We start from the raw sequence: 16,319 nt of genomic DNA, 5'->3' as shown, positions 1-16,319 counted from the left end.
GTTCTTCTCATTCTTGAAGTGTAAGCACAGGAAAAAAAGAATATCTCCCTCCTAAGATGTGGAAGAAAAACACAAAAATGATCGTTGAAACAAATCTGCACTCGAAGGGACAGGCCTAGCAGACTTTACATCTTTTTTTTCTTTAGGCATTTTTGATGGTGGACTGAACATATCTATACATGAGATAAAGACTACATGAGATAAAGACTGGCATAATGAAAATACATATTAAAATAATGCAAGATTTCCATTTCAAGTTAACTGAGGTACAGTCCTACAAAATTTCTGAATCAAAGTCTTGATAATGAAATAACTCAAGTATTATTTGGCATAAGAATGCCTTCACTTTGGAGAATTTATGAACTATCCAAGGGTTACATCATCTAATGGTACTGGAAGAACATGGGTAGGTGCCCAGCGAGAAACCAGAATGTATAAAATTAATACTTCCCCGATTAACTTCTTGAGAAACATACAACACCAACAATAAACATGTATGATTTTTGTGAAAATATGGTCCTTTTTTTTTTCGGAGATTTAGTCACATAACATTTTGGACCTGCGGGCAACAGACCCTACAATGGAAAGTGGTTGCATTAACCAAAGAGCCCTGGGGTACTGGTTTTTTTTTTACTTTTATTTTTGTGTGAAGAAAAGACTTTATTAGCAAGCACACAAGGGATTGCCATCAGACATACTAAAAACCTGGTATGACCTGTGTGCTAAGTAAGTAGCATATGAATTATCAGTGTTTCCTTCTCCCAGACTACATGCTTAGCACAAAATTAGCGTTTGAACCATTCTTGGTAAGAGTAATTGACTATTTATTGGAATTCTAAAGGTTAAATAAATAAGAAAGGGGGAGTTAGTATATAGATGCCTATTTCCAACTTTTGTTTCCCCTTTAGTAAAAGCATGTCTATACATTTCCCTGTTCATGAAGTCGAAAGACTTGGAAAATACATTACGTCAATAATTAGACTTAGTAGAAGGACTAATATTTATGGGAATTTTGTAAACCTTTTTATAGCTAAGTATGAAATTTAAAACACTCTGAATTACCATAACAATGAGCTTCTGGCTTACTTTGCCAAGTGTTCCTGGGTATGCAGCTTACTGCTTGGAAAACTTTAAGCTAAGGCCAGCTCATAGGTGCTTGCATGCTTCCACATGAAGTCAGAACATACAGAGTTCAATTTATCTCACATATGCAGGAGAAACAGAAGCAATTCTAAACAAGTCAGTAGTGGCATTGCAATGCAATATCGGTATAAGCAAAAGAAACTTGAATTAATGTATTTTCATTTCAGTCATTTAGGACTTGCACAGACAAAATAGCTCTGTATTGATTAGAATATCAATGTACAACAAATTATTCTAGATGGGAAATAAACAGCAACTTAAACACATTTTAATTCAATTTCAAAGCTCACAAATTACACTGAGCAAACCAATTGATCTTAGACATTTGTGTGTTTAACTGCTTGTATAACCAGGAGAGTACAAATCAACTCCCTATAACCTAGCTCTCACAAAAGTGAAAATGAGAGCTGTAATGACAGGATTTCCTGCTAGTTCCTCTGCATCTTACACAAAGATGGATCACAATATTGAGAACTAGTTTTAAGTATTCTATAATTGCCCAAAAGCACATTCAATCTTTGCTTTTACAGAGCTGCTACAATGCAGGAGAAAACCACACGTACAATTTTCTGCGGTAAGGCAATAAATATTCTCATGTATTTCCCAAAGGAAATTCAGTGTTTTCAGCTGAGTAAATCAGTTTTCAAATTATATAACTCATTCTGATATTGCATTTCAGGTACAGGTAAATATCCCCATTCCAGTAGCCTGTATTCTTTTCTTTGTCCCTTGATGGAGGTCACAGGGATGGAAAACACTACATGAGGCTTTTTCTTTCTTCTGTTTTATTTTTTTAAGGTGGGAGACACTAATCTCTGCTGAAGCAGGAATACTTTAAGATTCAGAGCAACACATAAGCCTGTCTTGAAGCTGACAATTGTGCACAACAGCCACCCCAAATGTGTAATAAAAATATTTTGGAGGGCCGTGAACAAATATAATTGCAAATACAGAAAGAAATAGTTTTGTTCAAAAGAATAAACATTGTTTTTCCCAAATAGCTGGATGTAAATAATGTATCTGCCCTGGACTTAGTTTCAGACAAGAAGGATCTGAAAGGGGTGAAGCAAAACAAAAACACAAGAAAATTGAGTTGCAGACTAATAAGATTTTACAAAGCTCAAGAGGAGCAGAGAGACTTTGTGCATGGATAAACTCTTTACTTGGGGAAATATTGCCTTTTCTGTGCAAATACTGAAGAGTCTTCATACTTGAAATGTAGGGAATCTTGCATTCAGTTAGTTTTCTTGAATTTTTCTGTTCTGCACAACCTTTAAGCTAGGTCACCCTTGCACTACACACACTGAAAAATGTCACAGATATTCTGATATCAAATCTCAGAGTCATTTTTTCATGGTGTTTCAATAGGGACAGTCCAAGCAATTTACAGTAACCAAGAAAGGGCTCTCTTAACCTTTTGAGATCAGAGAGTGATGTCCTCTTTTCAATAAGGATGTTCCACTATCTCCTCTACCAGTGAAGCTAATCCATGCCTAAGCTGAATCTGTCTGAATTCAAACTAAAAAAAACCTAAAAACATGTCATCTGGAAATACAGTTCTCATCACTCATGCCTTTTCCTCTTATTAGGAAACCATAGTACCTGTTTTAGTGCCTGAAAGTCCTATAACAATTGGTTCAGTCTTTAGCAGGAAGAGAGGAAGAACTGGATCCTAGGAAGTTTTCTTTTTCCTCACACCTTCAACAGGAGCAAAGAAAGGAGGCATTTTCAGGAAGCCAAGAGCACTGCTGGGCTGGAAGGAATCCACAGCCATTCACATTATTGAAGCAGAAAGTTTGGCACACTTGAGAGGAAGCCTTAAACAATGCCCAGCTTAGCAGCAACTGGTGCTGGTAGTAGGAAGATGTGCAGCCCTGACAAAGGGCAGGAGAAGCTGGGAGTATCTCAGAGGGCACATGGGCAGTCAACAGAAGCTCCTTCTGCTCCACTTTCAGTACAGGCAGACAACTAAACAGATGGATCAGCTGTACTTAAAAATACAGCTCTGTGGTCATCCTATAACACCAGGAGATAAAGCTAAAATATTATCATGTGTTCATTATTTTGAATGAAGAAGTAAACAGGCAGAACAACATTTTAAAACAAGGATTTGCAGCTGCAAATTGTCATGTTTTACTGACAATAATACATGGTGTTAAAACCATATATATATTGTTTCTCTAGGGAATTATGTCAGCTTTATCTGTACTATGGTCCAGAAGCCAGGAGTATGGATGGCAAGGGACCCTAGTTACATTTGAATAACAGGGACAAGGCAGACCTGCTCAAAACAGCTGCAGGAGCAACAGATACATTGCTGGTGAGGGATCTGCTGTATCCCTGGAGCAGTGTGGCTGTGATATTGGATCCAGCGTAGCCAGTTTTTCTGTCAGCTGAGGATCAGCAGCAGACAATGCAAGAATCACTGCTAAACCATCCATTACTGGCATCATCAGTAGATTTAACATAGCAGAAGCTCTTAAAAAAGTTTATGAAAATTCTCCCTGGCAACAAACGGGACATGTCCTTAACAAAGCTGGAAAAATGCATTTAAGCTTTTTCCCCTCACAATTACTCGAAATCCGGAAAAGCTACAAGAGGCAATTACTGAATGTTCATGAGAAAATCAAATAGGAAAATCTGGCACAGAAACATTGAAGGAAAAAAATATATAATAAAGTAGACCTTGATTACAGATGTTTCAAGACAAAAATGCTATATTTACTTTATTTTTTTTAAAGATGTATGTACTAGTGGAAGTATTTTCTTTTAGAAGTCCTGCCATGAATAAACCCCATGAATTATGAGCACTTTCCTTAAGAAGGCAGTGGAAGCATGTTATCTCTAAGGTGCCTATGAAATTACAGTCAATTATGTGGAAATCACTAGCATTCTTCTTTCACCAGTTAGACAGCTTGAGGTAGAGCTTATTGCAAGCCTGAAGCCTTTGGCATGAAATCTGTACTCCAGCATTGGGGAAAAAAATTAAAGAAGCACTTGTAGAAACTGCTTTTTAATATGATATTGTGTTAACTGATTACATAATCCCTTCAAGTCAAAAAATGGTTTAGTCCCCCACATCATGATTAAACCATCTAGTGGAAATTGTATTTATTTTGCTTATAGGTACATTTCTCCTTTCCCCCTCACTCTCTGTGTGTGTCTTTATGTATGTTGTTACAGTAAGACATTTAATCAAGCCCTTTTGAAGTGGTAGAGTGGAAACAGCTGTAGCTGACAATGTGCTGATGACACGGGGCTTAAAGCTGTCATGAGCTCCAGTCTGCAAGCAGCACTAATATGTGGTTGGGATGGTAGTGACTTACAGGTCACGACACCTCCTTGAGGAATGCTCCTAAGCCAATCAGCTCAAGGTGGTGGCTCAAAGTCTTAAGGCTCTGGTGAGCTCTCTTTCATTTAATACTCTTGAGGTCACACTTCAAAGTGCCCTTTCGTCTCAAAAGCCATTGGCCATATGTGGGGGTTCTAGAGCAACTTTTAATGACTGGCTTCAGTCTCAGACTTAAAAAATTAGAAACGCAGCTCTATTACACAAATGATATCTTAAAAGTTGAACAAAGGCTGAAGCTTAATTTGGTATCTCACATGCTTGTAAAGAATGGCAATTTAAAGCCAGTTTCTGGAGGCCTGAGTTTTCCACAACAAAGCAAGCTTAAAGCTCAGATTTTAGAGCCTAACAACTTGTTAAAACAATTTCCTGGTTTGTGAAGATTACAATATGTAGGGCACACAGAAATCATCTCTGAATACAGCTTTTCTTCAGCAATTCTCACTCTCAGAATAATTACTGTATAAATGTCCAAGAAATTTATGGTTTCATTTCTTCATGCAACTGAATTTACTAAAATTAGACTAACGTGATTAATGTACACTCAAGGTAACACTGCTAGAACAAACACATATGTTTCTCACTGAGAAAGCTCTAAAATGATTTTGTTTTGATCATGGTACAACACACGATGCAGTAACATGTTTTTTGGAAAGCATTCATAAAGATCAAGGGGCTAGGGAGGCTAATCTCTGTAGGTTACCTACATAGTTGAAGGAAGAAAAGACAGTCCTGTAAGAAATAACTGATTGCAAATAAAAGTATTTTTGTTTTCTGAACTGCTTCCTGGATTCCTCCCTAACTCTTGGCTGTCCAGGGGAAGTTGCCTCTCTGAAAGCTAAAATAGACATAACCTTGAGAATGCTTGCTTCTTTAGTAAAGTTAAAGACAAATTGATCCAATCTTCAAAGCAGCAGTGTGTTCTACAGAAAATATTGCTCTTCTGAAATTTGTCTGGAAATTACTTTCATGGAGGATAAATACCCACCTACTGCAAATAAAGCCAATTGTGAACATTATTAAGATAACAGCTAGGTCTATATCTTAAACACTAATACAGCCAGACTTGTTTTTAATTTGCATCCAAGCTCCTTTTCAGCTGGTGCAGCTATTGTATCAAAGTGTTTTAATTGTTTTACCATCTGCAGAGAGAATGTGTATCCAAAAGCAAGGATGGCATTCAAGATGTGGATATACATTTTAACACACCTTTGCTGTATGCAATTGTTCCTTTACTGAGTATACTTTTCTTGCAAATACTTCAGTCATTGCAATAGGGCTTGTAATGAAAAAAATAAACTGTATTCTCAGACCTCTCAGAATTAGTTCAGTGACGAATGAAGCATCCCCAGTATTGCAAAAATAAAATCTTTTTATGCTTGGTTTGTTAAAATCAAGAGCCTGCAAGTTTCAGAGAAGTTACATTTTCTGTAAGTGAATACTGTGTTTCTGGCAATGTTTTTAGCTGCCTTAGTCACAACTTTTCTAAAAATGGATTAGTTGAATGAGAATGTAACACAGACATGCAGGCATATTGGTGCTCACTGCTGGTCTCCCGTTTTGAGACACTGAAATAAAAGGGCTTGTCTAGGAGACAAATGCAAGAGTGGAGACTGCTGTCTGGAAAAAGCACTAAAATAGCCAATTAAGTATCTCTGAAAGTAGTAAATCAGATGGCCATTTAAACTGGACATGGGTGTAGAAAAGCTCAGCAGAGCAGTTTCTGGATCCAAAGGGCTTATAGATTAGGGAGCAGATGAGGAATCGTTGTGCACAGAGTATTGCTTCATTCCAAAAGCAACAAGAATGGTTGAGAAACCAAAGAAAGAGATGCAAAAGGAAGATAGAATGCTGAGAACAAAACTGTGTTCCAATACCTAAATGAGCATAAAAAATTCACTAACAATCAGTAAAAGACTTGTTTACAGTATTACTAAAATCTCTTACTGCTCTTAAGGACTGTATCCTATAGTAGCAATATTAGAGATATTATACAATATGTTATATTTGCAAAGGAACAGATGTGAGAGAGTGGAAATCTGAGTTTTGTTTCAGGCTGTGCTAGATGAAAATCAGGAGCTAGGCATTGGTCTAAAGTTATTCTAAAGAATAAGTGATAATTTAATTGTCTTGGTACAGTGAAAGAAAGAAGTTGATAACAAAGAAATGGATCTTCAACTTGGGATCTGGCCAAGTGGCTGGGGAACCAAAGGAAAAAAGTCATACTGAAAAAAGCAGAGTCCCAGTTTACTTGGGATGCTGTTCCATAATTCACTCATACCAAACAGTACTGTTTAAAGCACCAGAAGAAAGACCAGAAAGACTCTTTTAAGCAGACTCTTTGAGCACTTAATTGTTACTAGTAACAAGGCTGATTCACTGCATAGAATGAGACTTCAATGGTGTCACAGTATTCTCACTGAGAGGCTATTTGGGGACAGACCTACTAGCAGCTAAACAGATGCACACAAGTATACATATAGGTATGTGTTTACATACATGGTATGGTAGAAATCTGCATATTACATCACATTAATACATCTAGCAGTTTGAATTTTCAGTCAAGAAATGTTTCTAGACCATTAGTGATGGATTAAAAAAAAAAACCAAAACAAAACAAAGATCCTTCCAAGCACTGACTCTGTTTAAGAATATTTCATTATCATCTTGACTCAGATAATTTTGCTGATCCTTCATATTCATATGACAGGGAGAGGATACACAGGCCACATACAAAATACCAAAATCAACTGTGGGCATTTTCATGCTGTGAGTATGGTTTCCACACAGCTCTGGCCTGGATCTCTGCAGTCTCTAGGACAATACCTGGATGCACTCAAAGCTACTGGTTCAATCAGCACTAGAGAATAGTTCTAGGCACATTTAATTTATTGGCGCAGATGCAGCCATGAAGTACACAGTCCTTCAATTATTTTCATTCCATTTTCCTTTGGAAAGATTGGGAGCTTTTGTCTTACCATGTACACATTAAACTGCTTACTCCCAAGTAAGCCTCCTCAAGTGGCTTCTTTTCCTCCCAGTCTGAAACTGGTATGGCAAATCTGAGAGTTAATAACAACAAGCAAAATATGTATGACTACTTGTGGTTTTGTGCACATTTTTGAGACATATCCCTGTAAAGTCATCAGAAAGTTGATAATGGCTGTGAAAATGGATACAAGTTTCCCACTCTGCACCAATAAAATATTCTTAAAACATTATAAACCATATGCACACCATGCTTAGCTAGAACATTAAATTATCACCTAGAACATTAAAGTATAATCATCTTTGGAAGAAAGCTGAACACCAGTAGCTATTAGATTTTTACTTACACTAATCAAAGTTAGAAGAAATTTTCTACAATAAAGTGTTTTGATAATCTTATTCTTCAAAAATGATTCTTTGGTCATAACATGTAAAGCTTGTCATCAATAATCAGAAATACCTAACCTTTAGAGCACTGTTGCTATGAGCTTGCTGTCAGTCACTCCAAAGCTCTCTGAGAAACCTCAAATACATAACCATATTTATATAGGGTTATACACAATAAACTTATTTCTTAGTTTCTGAGAAGCATTTTGAGCATACAATGAAGCACAGAAAAGAAAAATTGTACCAATCTGCAGACAGCTGAGGGAATACTTTCAATTTTAAGGTATTCTCTCAGAAAAAAGGCAAAAGAGTCTTGCATTATGCAAGTGTTATGAATCACAGAGTCTTTATTATTATTTCACAAAGTATGAAGTAATGAAATAAGTAGTTTTTTGAGAGTTCTGAAGAGACAGTATGGAAATCTGTAATTTCATACAATAAGTTATTATGGGTTTTTTTTATTATATTTTGTTGTTGTTTTTGATTCTTAGCTCTGAAAACCCTTTTAAGTTTTTTTTTTCAAACTTGGGTTTTTCTTTTTTTTTTAACTGCATTTGCTGACTTGTATCCTGGAATTTGGCACTGTGGACTTCTGTGACAGAAATTTTCCTAGATTTGATTTATTGCATAAAGTGTTATGTATCTAAAATAAATTCTGCCCCATTCATATTCATGATTTTTTCCTCAAAATGGGAAGGTAATTGAAAAGAAATGTAATATTTCTTTTTAAAGTAAAAAAAAAAAGGTAAGTAAGAAGTATTTTATTTCTTTAATTCCTCATGCAATGAAAATTGGAAATGAGCTTCCCTTCTTAAAAGGCATGTCACTTCTCCTATATATATCTGCTCAAACAATAAGTATTTCTTTGCCAATATACAACTACATCAGAGATAAACATCTTTACGTTTGCCAGAAGTTCATGACAGAAGAAAATGCATAAACGTATTATTAAAAATTCCTTAAACTGTGGTTCACAGGATAGCCTTTCATTCTCTTTTACTAGTGAAGAGATGGAATTGGAAAAGCTTTCCAAACTCAACACATTTAAACACAGATAAATAAATCTAAATCTAGACGTCTTTTCCAAGTATGTTGGCCAAGACTTATGGCTAGACCACTCCATCGAGGCAACTTGAAAGTGCAGTGATTGGTTTGACAAAGGAACAGTTTCATCTGAATACCCAACAATTAACTACTAAAAGAGCATATGTAACAAAGGCTGAGAGATCAAATGCTCCAGCAAGAAGTTCTTCTCAACACAAAGGGTTCAGTACTGTAGCATGTTCATCAACTTATGTACTGGATATCATTAAGAAGGTACTTACATTAGGTCTTAATCCTGCTGCCATTTCATAATACTTCTCAGCCTCTTCATTAAGACTGGCTTGTCTATCAGGATGGAAAAGAACAACACAGTTACTCCTCATTTTTCTTGTGTTAAAATGAAACCATACCTAAAGAAGCATAGCTAAAAACTAAACACTGCCAGTTCTCCCTGCTGTTTAAGGATATTATCCTAACAAATGCACAAAATATGTAAATCTAGAAGTTTTCTTATAGTTCAGAATGTCCATTAGCACAAATCCTCTTTGATTACTTCATTTTCTTTTTAGTTCTGCAATGATATTAGTACATAATGGAAAGAAATACAGAAGGCTGAACACTCATCTCAGGCAAAAACAGAGACATACCAGTCTTCACCAGAAGAAAATGTGGCTCATTTTTTGTTATCAGACATACTTAAATTCTGGAACTGTATATTATAACACATGTAGTATCTCACTTTGTGCCCTTCCAAAACCATTATAATTCCAGTAAAAAAATGGAAAAAAGTTAGGGAACATAAAGTTTTCTAAAAACTAGGTTTCCATGATTGAGGAAATTAATTCAGAAAAGAGTTCTGATTTCAACATTTACTCACATAATCCTGAGCAGGCATTTAATGTAAATCTCACATTCCGAGAGAATGAGTTTCTGGGTACCTGAAGCAGTATTAGCTCAACATTTTTTCTTCTCCTTACTACTACAGTCAGCATCTACATGCTCCTCATAGTTTAGCTTCTTTACTTCCTCTGAGTTTTTAGTTCAAGGTCTTCAAACAAAAATGCAGTAGGTTGCCAAAGAAATCCAAACATGTTTGTGTCTCAACAGGCCCTTTTTATCACTTCTCTCAAATTCCTCTTTTCTCCTTTTATCTCCACCTTCTTAATTTCCTCTTGACTATCTATTTTGGCCACTAATCCAATGAATAACAGTTGATCATATGCATGTCAAAGGAAAGATGGCAAATCTGTAAGAACAGCCAAGCAGTACTCCCAGGTAGGCTACTTATCATCTGCTAAAGTTATTTGCTATTTTCCTATGAATCATAGTGTTAAGTCTTTTCACAGGAGATTTAGGACAGGAGATCTTCAGCATATTTGTGTTTGTTATGTGATTACAGCTACATTTCTGTGATACAAATTGAAACATTTGAAAACAAGGATAAGACTGTAGAGTGGGCCGTTTGATTTTTTTTTTTCCTTCTTTTCCTGCTTTTGCAAACAGCTACTAGTTCAAAAAGTATCAATCAACGGAGAACTTGTTTTACTTTGTTCATTACATGAGCCTTTACATGATCTGGAATCAGATTGTGTTCGAATTTTGTTTCTATCCACCCAGATTTTAAACATTAGCCACATAATATATGGATAGGGAATTAATCCCAAACATCTTTTTACAGCTATTGGTCTTGGGAGGAGAAAGGGAGAAAGGATAATCCCTTTGAAGTTTCTCATGTAATTCCTGTGCAAGCTGAAACCATTTCATGACTAACAATTTGCTAAAAAGAACCTGGTTTATACCTGTTAACTGTTTTAAATTACTTTGCACATGTATCATTGACTCAGTGGTTGCAGTGGTTAGAAATGATTGAATGTCTAAAAATATTCATTCAACCTGCTTCTGAATCAGTCCTGCTGGGCATCAGTAGCACTTGAAACGATTGCAAAAAAAAAATAATCTCATACGTAGGAATTTCAAGATTTACAGCAAAGCACTGTAAAATGAAACATGTTACAGAGCATTTTTTTTTTTCCCCTGTTTGTACAAAACTGTCAGGACACAAATCACTTCTGAAGTGGTGAAATAACATACAATAAACAAGGTGCCTTTCCCAGGAGGCAAATACAAATGCTATACTTCACCTCCAAAAAGAGTTGCTGGCATGTGAGTGTGGAACACGTTAAAATCCTGTCCCCCCTTTAGGCCAGTGGAAATACATGGCTTGCTCTCCTGCCACATGTACATGTTGGAACAGGGATCATTAATTGCCAAGTGGAATCAGTTTGAATATATAGTTCTCTGTTAAAAACAGTTTATAGAAATGAATGCACAACACAGTAACCTGGTCAGAAAAATTGCTAGGTCCATTTCTGAGGCATTCAGCAACTGTTCCTTTAGCTAAGATGCTGCAGAATTCTGGTTCCTATTTCCACTGCAAATCTAAGCTAGAAATTAATTATGTTAAGCCCTGAAACAGTTTTCCCTTGAGAAAAATTAAAGGCACAGAGGTAGGAAATTGCAGTAACCCTATGCCACTGAGCAGTAAAGAGCTTTGGATCAATGTCAAATAATGGAAGGACACTATTAAAAGTAACATAATTCACATTAGAGTAAAATATTAGATAAAATGTTGATAAAAAATCAGAGAGGAAGAAAAGGGAGCAAAGAGAGGTTCAGAAGAGAGTCTTTCTCATAGTTATGAACTATATTTTAACCTCTATCCTAAATCTTTTCATGAGAACTGCCCTTGAAAACATATCTGATTTTCCCCACTAACAACTAGCATACAGTCTGGTTTTAGGGGAAAAAATGTTTCCACTTTTTATTCTCTCATATCTTTTAACCTGAGCTTCCAGACCAAACAATTCCCCATACATAGCTCCAGCTGACTAACAGTGACACCTAAAAATGTGCTTGATGACACATCACTTCTAGACTGTCCTGACACCCAGCTATAATCAGTTAACATTCATTTTGATTTTTACACTGTTCACTGGAAAAAATACTGTCGTAAGAGAAAAACACCACCAATGATGAGTGATTTAGATACATGTGAGAGAGAAAAGGTTAGTTTTACCATGCCTGCTGCTTGGTATAAGGCTTCAGACTGTTGATTTTTAAAATCAACAGATGTCAGCACATCTACACAGAAATTTTCTTCAGCAATTCCTATTTTAAAATGCTGAATGGCTTTCTTAATGGACCTTTTTGTGTAACAACAAGATTATCAGGTTTTATAATCAGCTGCTCTGTTGCAATGAACTATTCATCTACAGTTGTTCTTTTTTGTTTTAAAAATCTATATAGCCTATATGCTTTGCCATACATATATATTTAAGCACATAGATAGTAAATATAGGATTAATATAATCTGTTCAGACAATAACATAGGGTTAAGGTGTGCCTATGATACTGTATGAGCAATTACACTCCATGTTTGGGCAGTGTATTCTGGACTGCTGAAATACTCTGAATATCACCAAAAAATAAAGACCATGTAATGTAGTACTGCTGTAATTTAGACTTCTGTTTTCAACAGCCAATAAACATCCTGTAACTTCATGTCACATGAGATTTTCCCAGAAGAAGAGATTTTCCCTGGAAAAATGAATTTTTCCTACAAAATGTGTTTTTAAGCAAAGAGGTATTTTTCCTAAATCTGTTTTCATGTGTAGGCAAGGTGAAATTCTTTTCCCGTTTCTAATTATTGTGGCGGTGCCACCACACTGCCACGCTTCATTCTAGAAATGATCATACCCTCACCCACATGGTGCCTTGCTGCCCATGAGCTGCCTTGCTCCTGGCAGCTCCCCTGGGCTAGGAGAGCAAAGTGAACCGTGGCCCTTGCTAACACAGCGTCACGCACACGCCTCGCTGCTCGGCTGCGAGACTGCAAACTCCTCTAAGCAGCAGCACTGCAAATACTACAAACATAAAACACATGACCAGATACTGCTTCAAGAACCACCCAAATGGCTGCATGACCCTTGAAGAAAGCTGTCTGGAAAACAAATTTGTTGAGAAAATGAATTTTACAGACAACTATTACACAAGTTAAAAGTTACCAGACTGTTGCAATGAAATTAATTGCATTCATTGCACATCTCAGCCCTCTCACGGATGACTTGAATCATCTTGCATTGCATTAATGGGTTGCTACAGAAGTCATTTAGGAAAAAAAATTAATAACTATAATGTAATTAGGAAAGGGGAGGTCTCTTAATAATGCACACAGAACTAAGTAATTATTTTTTTTACTTCAGATTCAGTCACAAATAGAGGAAATCAGCAACGTTGGAATATCTGATTGGAAGAGCAGACATTCTTCTTGTGACTGCTAAACTGAGAACAGGCTATCTATAAATACAGCTACTGCATTTGGATCCAGTTAACAATGCTGGTGCAAATTTAAGAAAAAGAAATTTAACTTGCAGCACTCCAGTTCTAAATTTTCAGAGGTTGTTAATTTTTATTTAGGTTGCATTTTAATTTTTTTTTCTCAGCAAGTAGGGAGATTTTAAAAAAAGAAAGATATTTAAGCACTAGATTAGAAAAATTAATTGTATTTTGAGAGAATAGTATGTTTATTTTCTATCCAAAACAGCTGTAAGCTAAGAAATGTCTTCATATTTCTCAGTCTTGTGACTCCTTAGGCTAATGGTGGAAACAGCAGTAGGAGAGGAGGGAAAGATGATTCCTTCCTAATTCAAAAATATATCACTGCGCAAAATATTTCGTCTGCAAAAGAAAATATCAGAATCTATATAAAAATCTAAGCTTCTGTTATTATCTTACAGTCATTTTGGAAACCTTGCATCATCCCCATTAATATCAATTTCTGTCTCTTATTCCACAACACGTCTTTAAAATTTATCCCGTGTCTCTCACAAGAGTCATTTCATTTTCATGCTCTGTGAACTTCTATAATGTATTTTCTATCTCACAGCTGTGCAGTTCATTCAAAATCCTTACTCACTTACCAGTCAGTTTTTATAGCTCTCTAGGGTATCTAAAGAGCAGTTGGTCACCTACTTGAAATTATGTCAGCCTTTCATTTATGACTGTCTTTAGCATTCCACTTCTAGCAGTGTCACTCTGTGCCAGTTGGAGTACTCCCTTCTTTCTGTCCTCCTTTGTGTCTTGGTATCTGTTCTCCTCTTGGAATCACCTCAGTCCTCCATTGTTCTAAAGCTCCTAAAAATCATCTGCTTCTGAAGAGCCAGACTCCAGGTGGATTTGTGGCTGCTCTGTTACAATGAATGAATATGCATTGCCCTTGTCCAACAAGTACCACAGAAGCAATTTATTTGAATTAATTGCTAAGTAAAGCAGTGAACGAGGATGGATAACAAAATCACAACCTTTAGGAAAACCCAGTCAGCTGCTAACACATGGGGTTTTGAGCAAAAACTTGTCAGCACTGAATTCAGCTTTGCCACCCTGGTTCTTTCTAAATCCTACAGACCACTTTAGACTCTCAGAGAGTATTAGGAAGACATTATGATCTTCCACAAAGAGAGCTGAGTATTAAGTGAAAAATTAGATCAACTGGGTATCCCAAAGGAGCACAAGGGATTCTAGCCAAACTAAAGCAGGCCTACTTTTTTTTAAAGTGTTTCAGTTTAGTGCATTTTCTTTGGTTTTGAAGGTTTTGGCTTTGCACTTACAGTAAAAATTGAGAATGCAGCTTAGAATCACTGAGATCATTGCTTGTCAAGGCCTCCCAAAAACAGTACACTCCCAACCAGATCAAGTAGAGTGACTGTGGCTGATGTACAGCACAGGGGCATAGCTATTACTTAGAAAGTGAAAAAATACTCATAACCAGATGTCAATATATGTGCTTCAAAGAGCTCAAATGCTACACTCAGTGCTCACAGAGAAAGTAGATTTATTAAAGCCATTTCCAGAATAGTATTGATTTACACCACCACATTTTATAATACACACAATGATGCCATGAAACCATCTTCTAAAACACACACAGTAAAATGAAGAATCTGACCCCTCCATACCTTTCTAAATTCAGCTGTCATGCCTAACTTGCTATTCTTCTGTCTGTGAAGTAGTAACAATAATCTGAATATTTCAAATTACTGAATTCTGTCTTGAGAGGTATCATTCACAAAATAATCCTGGGGAAGGGAAGGATCCTTAAAATAGCTCATACACCTCTGCCACGTCAAACTGTTGTTTACCAATGAGCCATTCGTCTTGGTTTCCTTTCTAATCTACAAGCAGTAAGTTATTTTTTAAAAATAACTTTTGATTCTACCTTCTCTTTTATAGTATTTTTTCTTTCATTTCTTATTTAAAATGCTAAAAAATAAAGAAGCCTAGTAAGATATCTTCAGAAGAGAAATTATCTAAAGAACTGCTTTGTGCTAACGAAGTATATTTTTTAAATTTCCTTTTTCATGCATTTTCTATGCTTAGATACCATCTAAATGAAATCAAGTATCCTTATAGCTGTTAAGTGGACAATAGACAATAATTATATAGTTATCCTAGAAATAAGCATGGAGGGTACCTATTACAGTAATGTGAGTTTAATGATAATGTTAAACCCACAGACAGAAGCTTAATGTTATGGAATGACCAGGCCTGACAGCTTTAAAAGCTAAAATAGAAGTCCAAAGCTTTGTTCTATTCAGACAGAAGATAATTAAATATAAGTCTACATTTTAAATCACAGATTCTGAAAATATCACTAAGTGCTCCTATGCATCTCAAAGTAATTATCAGCCTGGGAATATTTAGATTTCAAATTATCATAATGTTCTGATATTATCAGAAATTTTCAATATTCTCTATTTACATCCAGATGAGAAATATGGTCTCCTCTTCCTCTTTTCAGTTGATATGCACACTAAAATTTTAAAAGTCAGGTGAAAGGAAATGTTACAGAAGGTTCTTCACCAAAGAAACACTTGTTCTCATATGCAAGCAAAATACATTACCTGCTTGTGACAACAGAAGTTTTGAAGGTAGGAAATTATGATATAATAAACAGAATTTAAGAAATGCAAAGTGCTAAGTGCTGCAACAATTTAATTCCACTTCTTTGTATCTTATTAGCAATAATATTGAATTATTCAAAAGAGTTGCTGAGCTTTAAAAAGAATCCTGCATAAGCAAAGCCTATAAAGACTTTTTCCTCCAAAAGAAGAAGAAAATCAAGTGAGGCAGATGTACAAGCACTAACCTGAGCATATGGGCTGCATTGAAAACAACATCAAATTCCGTATTATCAAGTTCAGCTGCTTTTTTTGCCATTTCAGCTGCTTCTATCAGGCGAGATTCTTCTAGGAGGAACTGACCTGCAATGGAATGTGTGAACATTAGCCCGCAGGAAATAACTGATGTAATACACCTCAGACAGTATAGTCAGGAAAAGGATGCACAAAAA

At 35.9% G+C, this 16,319-nt stretch overlaps 1 protein-coding gene across 1 annotated transcript in view; it reads right to left on the bottom strand.

Annotated features, from left to right (window-relative positions):
• TMTC2 (transmembrane O-mannosyltransferase targeting cadherins 2) overlaps positions 1 to 16,319 on the bottom strand; it is a 232,694-nt gene that overhangs the window by 13,778 nt on the left and 202,597 nt on the right. The window contains exons 10-11 of the mRNA XM_054277726.1: positions 16,116 to 16,230; positions 9,193 to 9,256 (exon numbers count right to left, since the gene is read on the bottom strand). Coding sequence (XP_054133701.1) covers positions 9,193 to 9,256; positions 16,116 to 16,230 — 179 coding nt within the window. The remainder of the gene's footprint in view (positions 1 to 9,192; positions 9,257 to 16,115; positions 16,231 to 16,319) is intronic.

This window comes from Melozone crissalis, unplaced genomic scaffold (assembly GCF_028551555.1).
Source record: "Melozone crissalis strain CALT ecotype California unplaced genomic scaffold, PUWL_Pcris_2 ptg000004l_1, whole genome shotgun sequence".
Taxonomy (NCBI): Eukaryota; Metazoa; Chordata; class Aves; order Passeriformes; family Passerellidae; genus Melozone; species Melozone crissalis.
Note: the sequence above shows the minus strand (reverse complement) of the source record. Positions and strands in the feature narration are given on the sequence as shown.